The 16,387-nt window shown below is 30.6% G+C and overlaps 1 protein-coding gene across 6 annotated transcripts in view; it reads right to left on the bottom strand.

The window, feature by feature from the left end:
• LOC142325328 (uncharacterized) overlaps positions 1-16,387 on the bottom strand; it is a 185,758-nt gene that overhangs the window by 128,633 nt on the left and 40,738 nt on the right. For 5 of the 6 annotated variants that reach the window (XM_075366940.1, XM_075366942.1, XM_075366941.1 and 2 more), the window contains exon 2: positions 11,110-11,391. In XM_075366940.1, the coding sequence (XP_075223055.1) occupies positions 11,110-11,140 (31 nt within the window). In that variant the 5' untranslated portion in view covers positions 11,141-11,391. The remainder of the gene's footprint in view (positions 1-11,109; positions 11,392-16,387) is intronic. The other variant, XM_075366939.1, reaches the window with a different exon arrangement.

Below are 16,387 nucleotides of genomic sequence, written 5' to 3'. Positions count from 1 at the left end.
GTCTTTTTAAAATTATTTTATCTTGTAAATATACTCTTTGTTCCTTAAAATGCAAATAAACTAAGTTTACTTATCATGAGTTACAAAATCGGTTGTAATCTTTTAATGGAAGTAATAAAATAGATATCTACATTCAAGCGTACACGTTTGTGAATATGTGTTTTTAGAAAGCACTATCACACATGTGTAAATATGGGGATATATGTTATTTGTTGACAAACATCCAACTGATAGGCATTATTATTACTATTGTCTTTTTTTCTATGACAAAAGTATATTTAATTTTCATACTACTATTTTTACTTCCTTTTCTTTCTGTATATATGCTTTTAAAATTATGTGTAATAAGAGAATATACTGCATTTCAAAGTTAAATAATTTAATATTTTAATTAATTAAAATTTTTAATATGTAAATGTGTTTACATAATACGTTAAGGTCTTAAGATCTTACGTTTAAAAAATAAACTTCTTTAATAGTGACATTTAATGTATCCATATCTATCTTTTGGATTAGATTTATCTAGAGATAAAATTACAGAACCAATTTCATTCAAATTTTGGATCTGTAATTGTGTGCCTTTTGATTATAATTAATAATTCAGTGATCCTGATTTAAAGTATGGGATTAAAAATATTGGTGAGATAAAGGTTTATAAAATTTAAACAAATTATGACTGGGGTTGTTCCGAGAATTCGTTTTTACTGCGGTTTTCGTTAATAGTTCTGTTACTTTTTCGTTTTGTTGTTCGTTTTTAGTTGTTTAGTGATGTTTTTACTTTTTTGCGTTCTTTGTTGAGTTTTAGTTTTTTGTTTTGCGACACGTTTAGTTAAGATTAAACTGAATTTTGTAGAACGTTTATTTAGTTGTACGTTTTGTTCTGTTATTTTACATTACGTGTTTTTGAAGTAAGTTTTCAGTTTTCGTCGTGTTATTTTATAATAATAAGTATTTAGAAATTAATTTTTATTAGACGGTAACTAGGGCTTATTTACCTAGTTACCCAGCTGTTTGATTTGTTTACTCGTTTACATCGACGTGTATCGAATTAATTACTTTTTCAATTAATTACCGTTGATTTTCATTTATATTTTTGGTTTCTCTTAATTTGCTTGGAATCATGACCGACCCAGAACGGTCAGAGGGTGCGATTTGAACCTGATGAGGAGGGATTTTTTCCGGTAGTGGGACGACGGTCCTCCAGGAGGGGTGCTTTTCGTGCCCAGATGCGGGAAGTCCTCTCCGAAAGAAGTGGCTGTGAAAGCCTAACGGTAGTAGAAGAGATTCGATGTCCAGATCGGCTGGTAACTAGGCGAAGAGAGAAGAGGGGAAAAGCGTCGGCTCGGCGACGGCAGAGGACTGTCGACTCACCGGTTCTGGCCTCTGGCATCTGTGGGTGCCTCGGGTAGTTGGGCCCTTTGAGCGAGATTTTCCGTCCCTACCAATGAAGTTTGGTACTTCATTGAACTTGCACACTGGAAAGTGTGCAAGTGTGGACCTTCGGAAACGGAAGAAATGTTTGGCGTTTAACACTGGAGTTTTACTCCGGTATGTCAAAGAACTGAGCTTACTTGTCCTCCAAAACGCGACCACTAAGCTGGAAATAAAGGAGTGCTTCCGCTATGTAGAAGGTATTGCCCGTATGGTAGAAATGTTCAAAGACGTACTTGATGATACAACTTTGAGGCCTCAGCCAAGGCGGCCTGCACCACTGGACATGGTAGATAAGGCCACACAGACTTACTTTATCATCACGGATGTGACCCCACAGACACCGGACGGGGGCCTGCGGCAGAACATGGTCTGGACGGATGAGGATCTAAAGCGGGTGGTCGATGATGGGGCCACCGACGCAAACCTCAAACGGTTGGTTTTGAGAGGGTGGCCTGAAGACGTCTTCCAATCTTAGCCCTGATAGAAGATGCTACAGAATTGGAAGAAGGTATTGGATCCGTTTGGATTATTGATATGGCGGTTGGGGGTCGACAACCCTCAAAACGTTATGATGTTCCAGAGGGCTCCGTGGATTCGGGACCTGGTTCGTGCCGGTAGAATGAGGGTGGGTTAGGTCCTTGATCACTCGATCACTCGATAGTCGAGATCACTCGACTACCCGTGATCTATCTGGCAGACATGATGCGTGTAAGATACACGCATCATGTTTCACGATGGACTACGAAGGATGGATTACGTTTTAGTAATCGATTAGACGGTTGGGGATCGTGGGATGGCCTCTGTCATCTGCAAATCAATTCCCCATGTGCTGAATGATGGACGGAGACGACCGGTCTGTTTCTATGGGCCACCTGGGCAGATCGGACAAAATTTAAGGCGCACCGTTGAGTATGCGTGTAGGCGGGTAGGGAAGCGTCATTTTGTTCATTTGTTGCGTCCGTCTTCAACATTGATGCCGCAAAGCAAGAAACAATTGGTGGGGTCACCGACCACCGTGGTGGTGGTCAAGGGGGAGCGGAGATCCTATGCCGATCTCCTCCGCTCCGTGAAGGGTGCAGTGTCGCCGGGTGAAATCGGGGTCCTCTCCGTACGGAAGGGCCAGGGGAAGGATTTTCACCTCCGGGTGTGAGACGATGATGATTCGACCGAACAGTTGAGCAGAGATATCGCCGAAAAAGTGAAGGGTGCTATTACGGCCCTGTTTGGAAGGAGAGTCCCCATCCTTGTTAAGGACGTGGATGCTTTCACGACGCAGGATGAGTTTCTCATCCTGCAGATTCGTAAAATAACTGTTGTGTTACTATAAATGTTTTATCAATGCGGTCGGCTTACGGCTCGACGTAAGTAGTAACATTAGCAGGGCCGTCACTCTTTGCGGACAAACTGCTGTCTGATGGGCGTATTTGCATTGGGTGGGTGGCCTGTCGGGTGACGTGGCGTGCCTCCGACGAACTCTGTTTTAGATGCTGGAGTCCAGGCTACAGGACGAAGTTCTGTAATGGTGCAGATAGAAGTGGCCTTTTTTTATGTATGGTAAGGGTGGCCATAAACGTAAAGATTGTAAGCAGGAGCTTCGATGCACATCCTGAAAATTGTATGGTCATGTGCTCGGAGGTTGAGGATGTAAGCTGGGTCCATCTGCTTCACAGTAATGTTATGGTATCTTTGAGGAACAGCTCCACCTGGGAGCGGTGGAAGGCTTCGGTCTTCCACTTTCAGTGATTGGGTGGTGATTCCTTTGAGATGCCACTGGGAGAAATGTAAGACCATAGTCCTGGTGGGGGATCCCTTTGGGGTTCCCCACTAGAGGCGATGCATTAAGACTGGTGTCCTGGTGGGGAGTCCCTTTTGGGAACTTCTCGTTTGAGGCATGGCATGCAAAAAACAAGTCCTGGCTGCCGGGGCGGGGCCTTAAGTCCTTCCAAGATAGTTTGAGGCACAGGTACCCCCTGGACTGGAGTTTATTGTGTGCTTTTTAATTGTGTGTCCATTTCCAGGGGGGAGGAAACTACAGATGTGTAAAAAAAAAATTTAACAAATAAAGTTTTTAATAAAAATAAATAATGAAAAATTATTGGTTTAGCAATGTTTATTACTTATAAAAGTTATAGTTTCAATAAATAAGAAATTGTAATATTGTTGAGCCAAAACATTTTTTTGTAAATGATTTACTTTTGACAAAAATAGAATAGGCCATTCATTATGTACTACATCAGACACTGTGCTGATATGAGAGCTTGCTTTATTTTGTATCAGGTGATTGCCATAGCAGTGTATAAAATGGTGTTAGTCAGTAATCTGGTTTTGTGATATCCATTTTATCAGATTTAAACAATGAAAAAAAAAAAAATTTTCAATTTGTTATTTTCCAAATCGTGATTTTATAGAATAATATTTTTTTAACCAAAATTTATAATATCGGTTACATTGTACTAAAAAGACATTTGTCTCTATGCAGCTTCATTTGTCATAAAAATTAATAAAAGTATTAAAATAAAATTAAAAGTCTATAACTGCATCTGTAAAGTTCCATGTGAAGCTGTAAGCAGGGCGTTACATGGGTTCACAGAACTATATGCTAACAATGAAACTATTGAAATAATCTAGTCCTGTCTTTGTCATCTTTGCTCTCCATTGTCTGTTACATTTAGTTCAATGCGTGCCACTTCTTTAGGAGTGGATGGTAGTAAATTATTTAGTCATTGTTTGTCAATAACTGCTGTACTGTACTGCATCATGTCTGATACATGGTGTAGACTTAAATAATTCATTCAATCTTTTATATAATAATTTTGTATAATTTATCGATAATTTTTATGTCAGAATATTAATTTAAATCTAATTTTTTTCTTTGTAACATTTATAACTACATCAATTTTAACATACATATAAAAGAACATGTCCTGACTGACTGATAGACTGATTCATCAATGCCCAGCAAAACTACTGAAGATAAATTGATGAAAATTTGTATACACATTCTTAAGGTGTAAGTGTACACAAAGAAAACGTTATTTGAAATTCCGTTTTAAATGGTTAAAATGGGGTAAAAATGAAATTTACTATTATTTTAATTTCTCTGTAACAAATGAAGAAATCTTCTTGACTTTTGGTGTGTGTAATCTTCATATGATTATCTAAAAACTAATTTCTAAATTTTTGAAATTATGAGTTTAAAGGGTTAAAGTGGATTATTAATTTTATTTAAACCTGGCTATGCTTTTAAATTTATCGGTTAACAAATGATATCAACTTGATCAAAAATCTGGTGTATGTAATTTTCATATAAATATCTAAAAACAAATGACTAGATTTTTAGAAATTCAACTTTGAAAGGGATGAAAAAAGGTAAAACAAAATTTGCACAATGCTTGCAAATTTTCCCCATTTCCAACTATACTAAATGAGATATTCATTAGATTGAGGCTCTAGATTATCTGATAAATACCTCAAATAAATACCTAAAAACCATTTTCAGGGTTTTTAATTTCAGTTTTTTAAGAGATGCGACAGTGTATGGCACAATGACTCAACCAACACAGCTACTTTTACTGTATATACAACGCAACTGGCTACATCTGTGTTCGGTTACTTGGCTAAAAAACATGAAATAAAAGTAATTAAAAAGAAAGAAGAGAAATGAAGTACAATCACTTCCTAGTGGTGTTTGTTGTGTAACAACAATAAGAACGAGGTAAAATATATTTTTACCTGTACGAAGTATGGGTAACCAGTTATAACTAATATTTTTAAGATGGAGCTGGCTGTTTTGAAACCCACATTCTCAGATTACTCAAAGTTTAGGGTCCTGTACTGACCAAACTGTTGCTCTGAAGAAATTACAATGTACTGATAGTTTTTATAAATTGAACAGGCTTTAATTTTTATTTATTATTACTATTATTCTCACAAGCACGAGTTTAATGAACACTGAGGGGTCCAGGAGGCAGAAACCCCTGGCTAGGCGGGAAATGACCAGTTAAACATCCGACTGCAATGGGAAATGCAAGTAACCATATAGCGTGGGTAAAGCTATGGAGTCTGCTAGTGTATATATATATATATATATATATATATATATATATATATATATATATGTGTGTGTGTGTGTGTGTGTGTGTGTGTGTGTGTGTGTGTGTGTGTGTGTGTGTGTGTGTGTGTGTGTGTGTGTGTGTGTGTGTGTGCGTGTGTGTGCATATGTGTGTGTGTTAGATAGTATATATATTTTCACATCTTTACATATCCTACATATCTGAGTAAATCTGGTTGTCTTATAGGGTGAGGGTCAATCAAATTTCCATAAAAATCTTTTTGTAAAATTTGTCCTAAATATTTTTCCCATGATTTTTTTAAAAATTGTAATTTTAGATATAATCCACTGTTGTAATTTTCAGCATTTTCTTACATCATATTTAAACTTAGGTACATTCACTTTAGCATTCTATTAAAAATTACTTCCTTATTAAATGAATGTATTAAAAAAAATAAACATTATTGCTTTATAGTAAAAATAATTATTTTTAAACATGCAATTTATATAATAAGAGTAATGCTTAGCAGCAAGCTAAGCATTAGTCTGCTAAGCTGACGGTAGTCTCCACCATGATCGTGGAAAGGCACATGAGGAGAGAATTTGACAGAATATGTATTAACAGATGAACCGAGGCACAGAGTCTGAAGACAAATGATTGTAGGGCGAGACTCTGGGGCTGGGCAACGGGGGCTTCCTGAAGTAGCCATTCGTTAATCGTCCCCAGGGTACGCCACAGGGTCATTTCAAATCAGATAGAAGAGAGCCCGGGTGATCATGCGGGGGCTGAGTACATGCCATAGGGATTGGTTTTTAGTGAGTGAGAGCCTTGCACTGCCGTCAGAGCAGGCCTGGTGGCAGCTAGCAGAGCTTTTTCCTCCCCTATGGAAAACCAAAAAAAAAAAACAGAAAGAAAAACATGCAATTTAAATATAATTACATAAATAAATACAAACACATAAAGTAATAATTTTGTATATGAGTATACAAATTAGTACTACATACATATATTTACATCATTCTAAATTCACAAACACAAAAAAAAATCATAAAAACTATTACAGATATTACAGATATCTAGATAGAAGAAAATAAATTAAACCCAATTAATTATTTTATTAATATATTAACACAAGTTTTCATCCCTAGTAAATTTTAAAAAGCATTTGCAGCTGCCAGTGACTTGTTTAAAAATCTAAAAATGACCCTTTTTATATATGTTCTGTGGTGTTTAGTTTTTTATTTATTAGACTTTTAAATGTAAGGGTTGAATACTTAATAGTGTGATTTTTTTGTTGATAAGACCTAATTCACTAAAATAATACAACTGTTTTTATTTAAACTTTATATAGAAAAAACTAATTAGTTATTTTTTTAGAAAAAAATGTAATGTATGATGATAATTCACTCTATTTTTATATAAATATGTGTATGGGATGTCTAATTAAATATATTGGTTGTAGTTGTAAAATTAAAAGAAAATTTATTATTATTTTTTTTTTGTTAATTATTATTTTTAGAAACTGCTTATCTTATTAGTAATATATACCCATAAAGTAAATTTAAATATTTGTCCAATGTATTTGAAGTTTGATTGATCAAAATAAATTTATTTAATAATTTTACGGATTCATTTGCATAAAAGTATGGTTGAAGTAATAGAAAAGTTTCAGTCAATAAAATAGAGAAAAATTGAGAAAGAATAATGAGTTCTCCTAGTACAAAAATATTCTTACAGATTACTGAAACAATTGTTATGAAATAAAATATTAAATTGCAAAAATATATAGTAGTAACTATTTTTGAATTTTATAATGATATAAATCATAAGATATATGTATATATATATATATACATATATCAACGTATATATATCAATATTAACGTATATATATATATATATATATTTAATTAAGTAAATTTCATATATAAGTAAAAGACTGATAATTTGGAAGAGAATGCAGAAAGACTTTTAAATGAGGTGTGAATATAAATTGAGGTATTATTGAGTCATACTGAGGAATAATGAAGCTTATGATTGACCTAGTTTTCGAGGCTTAGTTAATTTATATATGGAGACACACAAAAAATTATTTTGGGTGAGTAATATTGAGTGTAGATACATTTTTGCTTTCAAGCAAAATTTTTCAGTTTTCTGATTTTAAATTAAGGTACTTGGTAGAAGTTTTACAGCTGGACGCACTTCATGACATCATCCTATCAAACATACTAGGAGTAAATGATGCAAATAATGAAGGATTACTATTCAATTTTATCATTATATTCGATGTTATGTAACTTCAGTACTTATGTAACTAATTTATTACCATAGCAAAGACCTCTTAATTTGATTTGAAAGGAAATTGAATTTAAAAATAAGTAAAAATTATGAATAAAATATAATAAATATACCATTGCCTTCAGGAATTTTCCTGAAGGCAGGAAACCTTGATGTTTATTAGTTTATCAGTTTTTTTTAATTGATCTAGAAATCAAATTTTGTAAAAAAATCTCCAATACTTATTTAACATTAAATTAATTATTAACATTATTATTAAATTTAACATTAAAATTAATTAATATTAAATTAATAAATAAATTAAATTATATTTTTATTTACATAGAAGTATTGTACAATATTTACACGTATGGAAACATATAAAAGCACAAACAGATTTCAAAAGGTAATTAAATATAAAGAATTAAATATTTTAAAAAAGGTGTTTGTTTATAATTTAGAATAACTTATATATGATTAATTAATGTGTTGATAGGTGATAATAATTAATAATTATTATTCTAGTATTTATTATCTAGTCATTATTATTCTAGTATTTGCTCTTAACCTTCAGAAGGTGACTATGACTTACTTGTACTAACTGTCTTTAGCATTTACCCATTAAATACGCATAAAAATATTCCTAAAATTGAGTTTGTAAAATGAGGGTGGGTATATTAATGGTATTGATGAGACAACAGTTGATGCATTTACTCTTAATGTTCTTATAATTACTCTTTTGATATTTATATTTAATAAATTTAAAAGCTAGGCGGTTAAAATGAATTAAGCAAAATAAAATTTTGCTTTTAATAGTATCACACAGTTAAAGGGTGGCTAAAGATTTTTGAACTTATATCTCAACCATTACTTGCAGCAGTATTATGTATTTTTATTTTTCCCACGTTCATAGAATTACTGATTGACTAATAATAATTATTATTATTTGATAGTGAACAAAGCTTGTAACTGTCCTTCTGTACCAATTTATTTTGAGCTTTGTTTTCTACTACAGAGTGGGAAGTAATAGACAGTAGTAGAAGTACATGAGGAGAGCATTTGTATTTAACTGTTTGAATTCTAATGTATTTTAAAGATTGAAGACTTTTTTGAAATCAATTTCAGTGACCTTTTTAAACAGGGAAAATAGTAAAGAACTTTAATTCTGGTTGAGCTAGCTTTTGCTCTTTGTTAAGATTAATCAGACACACAATGAGTTTATATACAAATTTAAAAAAAAACTGACTTCAATATTACATACACAACAATAAATAGAAGAAAGTATACATTATTAAACTAAAAACACATATAATTCAACAAGTTCTGTTACCTGAGGTATACAAACTTGATTTATTGGACTGTAATAGCTTCTACATAGGACAAACAGGATATAGCTTTCACAATAATAATAAAAGACATATAGAATATTTCATTCCATCACTGAATCCATTCTCACAAATTACCTCATTGAAACAAACAATACAAGCACAAACAATACACATAAAAATTACACACAAACAATAATAAAATGAAAACTTGATGTTAGAAAAATTACACATATAAAAATAACAGTCTAAATGAACATACAATTTTAATCATACACACTTTTTGTACACATCATAAACAATGATCTTTCAAAATCTGATTTGAACTTCTGTGCCGTATCTAGCAATACTACAACATCCAACAGGAATTTCTATAGAAACTTAACATATAATGAAAGCTAATTGAAAGAAGATTTTTAAGTTTTTTAAATTTATCTCATTTAAAAAGTGTATTTAATTGTTGTATTATTATCATATTCTAATTTCTCCTTTATTGTAATACATTACTGCAGCTGGAAAGTTTTGCATATGAATATATTACTGTAATCAGTTCTCAAAAAAAAAAGTGGATATATTACCAAGAAGTTGCATTCTACAGGTATATTACCAATAAATTGGGCATAATTTAATGAATTTATATTATTTGACATTGTAATAAAGTAATTTGATAAATATACAATATGATAAATATAAATAGATAAAAATATCTTGTAAATGTTTATATAAACAATAAATGTTCTAAAGTAGTGATCTGAAATATGTTAGTAATAATATTATGTTAATTAATTTTAGATTAGAAAAATATTTCTAATAAATCTGACTTTAAACAATTTTCAAAAATTTCCAGTTTATTTAATAACTATAGTGGTATCAGTATGTAAATAAAAAAAAAAAAAAAAAAATCAGTGGCCGATGTATGTTTTACAAAGTAACTTAAGTAAATTTTGTTTTATAAGTTATTTATAGAAAAAAAAAAAAAAATATTTATATTGTCTGCTTGATATGAAAATATCATATTAAATATATATATATATCATATGTTAAAAAATATATTTTTTAACATAGTTTCAACTTTTATACTGTTTTTAGTAGATTTAAGAAAAATGTAACATTTTTTTCACATGAAAAGATTGTCGTTAGAAATTGTTGACTAAAAGTTATGAAATGGGCTTTGTTATATTTAACTTTGTATAAAAATCATAAAAAGTTAGGTTCATTCAAAGTATGAAGAAAAATTGAGAGACATCTTGAAGTTATGTCAGAAAAATAGTACTTGTACAGTTTTGAAGAGATAAAGAAGTTAAATATAAACTGCAAATAGAGTAAAGAAAAAAGATGGTTGACATTTAAGAAGTTCTATTTTGTACTGACATTATAAAACATGATAAAGCCTACAATTGTAAAAAAGTATAAAGCTTAAGATAAAATGAAAGCCCAATCTTTTATACTATACTATTTGATTTGTAAAATTTTTATATTTACATTTTGGTATTTTTTGTTACAATTTTCTGATTTGTTAAATAATATTTAGTGTATGTTATTAAATAATATTTTTACTGTTTATTTACATTGGTAATATTACTTAAAATTTAGAATGTTAGCTTGCAGTCATAAAGATCTTTGCTGTGTTTTGAGAGCAGTTTTAAAAACATCAAAACATTTTATTGGTACATTTATTAAATGTGATATAATTGATTATTATCTTTTCATGAAAGGTTGTTTTGTTTGAATAAGAAATATAAGAAAAATAAATCTGGCAATTATCTATAATTATGAAGAATTTTTTAAAAATGAAGTATTATTCTTCATGATATTTCTTAAAAATTTCAGGCAAATTTAATGTTAGGACACTTTTCTTTTTATAGAAAATCTTTGTATATTTTTGTGCTTTTTATTTATTTTACTTTGCAGGGTTATTACCTGTTAATAAAGTTTATGTAGTAGACACACATGCATTGTGTTAAGAGACTCGCATTAACGATTAACACACACAGAGATACTTGTAGTATTTTGGTACGAACCACGTTTGAAGTATGATTGGACACATCCCATGATGCGCTGTGACGTCCGTCCCTCACTCTACTTTTTTAAATTTTATTTTCGTATATACAATTAACACATCACTATTGTCACTAATTTCATCGTAATTCATATAAATTTTTTTTATAAAAAATATAATTAAAAAGTATTATTTAGTGATTTTCACAAGTTATTTTCACCATCACTATTCCTTTTTGTGAACGTTTTTATTTTTGTTATTCCTTATTATTATACAAATATACATTACACAAAAGACATTTAATCTATAAAATGTAAATTTCAGTTATTTAACGTAAACTTTTGTACAACAAGAAGACTCGTTTACCTTAAATCTATTATACAGGATTAAAAGTTACCCTCTTCTTATATGAGGTCTAAATAAAGTAACGAGACTAGTTTTTTTGACAGCCAAAGTGGCAACACTGTAAAGTTAATTAAACATTTGGTTATATGAACCGCTGATTTATATTAGGTATTAATATTTTTATTCACGTGCCACTGTTGCCACGTGAGATGTAAACAAAATTTTTGTGAAACGAGTTTTTGTTGTGCATTACAAAAATGAGTGATACTAATTATGAGCAACGTTGTGCAATCAAGTTTTGTGTTAAACTAGGTGATAATGCTACTGAAAATTTTTCAAAAATGAAAAGGACATATGGAGGTGGTGTTCTGTCACAAGCCCAAGTTTTTACGTGGTTGTAAGCATTTTCAGATGGCTGGGAATCAGTTACAGACGATCCATGCTCTGGAAGACTGTTAACATCAAAAAGTGATGACAATGTTGAGCGAATCAGAGACTGACTTGATATGGTACGACTGGTGATTAACTGTCAGAATGATTACAGAACAACTGAATTTGAACCGTACCACAGTCCATCAAATTTTAACAAACAAATTGGACATGAAAAATGTCTGTGCAAATTGGTCTCAAAAAACCTCACTGTTGAACAGAAAAAGAATGGGGTGGAAGTGTGCTGTGATCTTCTAGGGCAAATTGAAACTGATCATGATTTTCTAAAAAATGTTATTACGAGAACTGGTGATGAATCTTGGATATTTGAGTAGGACCCAGAAACAAAACAGCAGAGCAAGGAGTGGCACACTTGAAACTCACCACGTTCCAAAAAAGCAAAAATGAGCAAATCAAAAACCAAAACCATGCTGATTTGTTTCTTCGATAGTAATGGTATTGTCCAGAAGAAGTTTTTGCCTACAGGACAGACTATAAATCAATATATTTACTGAGAAATTCTTGAAAGACTGTGGAAAAGAGTTGCCCGCATGAGACCAGACATCAAAGAAAATTGGATGGTGCATCATGACAATGCACCTTGTCACTCTGCACTCTCAATTAATGAGTTTTTGGCAAAGAAAAACATTCTGTAGTTCCTAAACCACCTTATTCACCTGACTTGAGTCCCTGTGACGTTTTCCTGTTCCCAACTTTAAAAAAACACCTCAAAGGATACCATTTTGGAACAATAGAAAACATTAAAAAAATATAACCGACCATCTGAAGGATATTTCCGTTTCTGAGTTCTAATATTGCCATTAAGATTGGGAAAACCATTTGAAGTGTTGTGTGTCTTCCCAATGGAATTATTTCGAAGGTGATAAGAGTCTACGTAGAATTGGATTGTAAATAAAAAGTTTTTCTGAACCAGTCTCATTACTTTCTTTACAGACCTCCTATGTATTAAACTTGTTTATGTTATTGAGATATCACATCTCTAATAAAAATCTTTTGGTTTTTTCTACATATTTTGAAATGATTAAATACTGGATTTTAAAGTAGGCGTTCAATACAAATCATTTAATGAACTAATAATTATTTTCTACTATTGTTTGGAGTCAGTTAAGTAGTTATATTTACTCATATGTTGACTGTTAAATCAAGGTAATGTACATTGCACATACCAAACATTTAATTGGTATTTATAATACAGATCTACTAAAACTATATACTGAACAATAAATTACCAAATTTGATTCTTGATGCAGGATGTGAAAATTAATTATCATTTTAATCGTATAAATTTCCTTTCATCAATTTTTGATGTACAGCCTTCTTATAAAAATATATTTACAAAATTATGAAAACTTTTACTCGATTGAATCCAAATCCACTTTTAGATTGTGTATCAGCTTTACCAGTTTTTCTTGGAGTAAAATTTATGGTAATCTCATGACTGATTATCCTCAATTCAGACAAAACCAACTGCTAATTGTATCACACTTATATCATATTATAACAATTTTTTTATTGTATTTCTGTAAGGTGCTCAAGAAATTATTGACCAGTTTGCAATAAGGATACATTAGATCTGCTAGTTTTTAATTTTTAGCATGAAAATGGGAACTAAAGTTAAATCCACAGAATCTAACTCGGGGAAGAAGGAATGTAAGATAATTATTGAATGGTGTACAAGACAAAATAGTCCAGTGAATAACATTAAGTCCATCTCTGGGCAGTGAGTGCAGTGTTCCTCTATGCCCAAAACCTTCTGGAAGATTGGGGCTTTTTTATTTTTTTTTTTAGAATGGAACAGCATATTAGTGATGAATTATTCTTTGTTGCCCACCTAAAACCTATTTCTTTATATGCCGAAACACAACTGCTCTTACTCCAGAAAATAAAGAGCCATCTTTGAACAAGTTCAGGCTTCCTAAAGGAACACTTTCATCCTTAAAATCTTGGTGTATTTAAGTTTCCAATTGAAGTATAAACCATGCAGCCAGACCCTTCAGAAAAAATAAGGACTTTTAGTAAGTAAAAGATGTAGAATGTATTTCATGTTATTGCATGAAGTACATTCTACCTTCTATTTTTACTTCTTCAAAAACATTTATAGAAGTTATTTCAGTAAATATTTCTTACATTCTGCTTAATAAATTCTATTTTTTTTTATGTTCAGTGCCATAACTGTATCAGTTGTTGGTGATCTGATATCAGTCAACAAGACTTCCAAAAATGACATAGTCATCCTTGAGAATAAAAAATACCTTATGCCAGTTTAACAGGAAAAATGAAAAGGAAGTTGTTTTACTTTTTCCTTGAGCATTAACATGCCAAAACCACAAAAATGTAGTTGATATTCAGCCCTATGAGTGATATATTTATTCTGTTTAACATAGGGACTGGCTTTTAGCAAACATAATTACTTTCAGAGAAAGCATTTTGATTTACCAGTCAGGAGAAAGGACTCCCTAGGCAAAGAAAATCCCTTCTCCTCTTTCTATATAAAGGTACTTTATATGTGTCAGAGTTATAAGAAGAACTGGGAAAATAGCACAATCCAATAGCTTAATGTAATCCTTTCTGTAGGGGAAAAATAATGCTTTGTATATACTGCTTCCATTCAGCAGGGGATAATTTTTTTAAAGTTTATTAATACTTTTTAAACAATTTTTGCTGTTTTTTTCTCCAAGTACTGTTTGTTATGGGTTGTTACTTTATAAATAATGGACAATATAATCAGATAATTTTTTTAAAAATTTATATAATACTAGTTCACAAAACATTAGGCAGTTAGTTATGTCTACATTCAGTTAAAACTTCTGAGGAATGCCTGTTATTAAATAATTATTAATTTAAGTAAATAGGTAAAATTTAAAATAAATACAACTTTTGGGTTTTCATTTGAATTTGGCTACACCATTTACTATATCTTAAAATAAATTTACCTCTCCAAAATAAAAAAATCAATAAAAATTAGATGATAGATGACTTCTTTTTGGGTATTACACTAAATAAATTAAATTCACTAATTAAAAAAAAACTAATTAAAAATTCATTAATTAAATTTCCCTGTCTCAGGAAATCTTTACTTTAATGCACATGCGTCATTGTTTGAGAATTCTTGTCATACATTATAGTTTACTGTTTACTTCTGATAGGTATAAAACTGCATTCATGTATTCATTTACTTATTGGTATAAGGTGTGTGTGTGTGTGTGTGTGTGTGTGTGTGTGTGTGTGTGTGTGTGTGTGTGTGTGTGTGTGTATGTGTGTGCGCTTGCTCGCTCACACGCGTGTGTGTGTAGTTACTTATGTAAAAACTTGGGAATTTTGTAAAATGACTTAATGATTTTCACATAACATCACATTTAATTTACTTGCATATATACTTGTAGGTTTTATTAAAACCTTTGTTGTCTATTGCCATACTTTTAAAAGAAATCACTTCAAAAATGTGCAATAAAATTTGATATATTTTATGCAAGTTCAAATATTTGAGGTGCTTGTATAAAAAAAGTATTATGATTTCATAATTTTTATATTAAAAAAAATGTGCTAATGTATGATTTAAGAAAAGAATAAATTAAAGAAAAAATTATGAGTACAGTGTATTATTATTATTATTTGTAACCTTCATGTTACAAATAATTAAAAAAAAAAAAATGTAAAATATATATATATATATATTGTGATTTAACTGTTTATTGGCAACTTAAAATAGTTATTAAAGTAATTCAAACAATTTATAGTTAGTATCAATTAAAATAGTATAAATCAAATTTATGAAAAAAACAAAAAGTTTTTTTTGGTAGGAATTATTTAGTATTTAACTACCTAAACACAATTCCACCTTATTTAACTTTGTATATAGTTGATGATTATTATTTTAAGTATGTTGTCTAACTAAAATCCTTTGGCTGAACATTCAATTAAGAAAAAAAAAACATTTAAGATATTTATTAAGTTATAATAAAATTAATGTATTATTTATGCTTTCTACCACATAACAGATTTATATTTAAAAAAAAAAAAACTAGAAATAAGAACTAATGTGAGCCTTCTTTTCAAAGTACATACTGATAGACTAGAGCATGCATGTGAACTTTGGCTGTTTGTTTTTCTGTTTGTAAGTTGGTCAAATAATAGAAAACCTTCTCTGATAGTGAAATTTAAAAATAAACTCTCTTAGCAGTTGGTGTGAATCTAAATGGAATTCTTCCCACTCCTACCATTTTATGGTGGTTGAACAATTAATTATTTTTTTTTAGTCCACTTGTTCATTAGATTGTGTTTGAACACTTTTATAAATATTCAGGGGTCATTAACAAAGATTCTAGCTTTATAATTTTACACAATACTCCCTAAGAAAAAAGCTGTGCCAGATGGAAATGGTATTATTACAACCCTTTTAACTTCTACAATTCATTTTTAAGTGATTTGGCATTATTATAACTAAAATAAATCAAAATTCAGAGTTTCTGTTTTCTGGCTGTTCAGAAAATGGGGAAATTAGTATG

Source organism: Lycorma delicatula, chromosome 5, assembly GCF_047948215.1.
Source record: "Lycorma delicatula isolate Av1 chromosome 5, ASM4794821v1, whole genome shotgun sequence".
Lineage (NCBI taxonomy): Eukaryota > Metazoa > Arthropoda > Insecta > Hemiptera > Fulgoridae > Lycorma > Lycorma delicatula.
The sequence above is the reverse complement of the archived record's forward strand: the minus strand, read 5'-3'. Positions and strand labels throughout refer to the sequence as shown.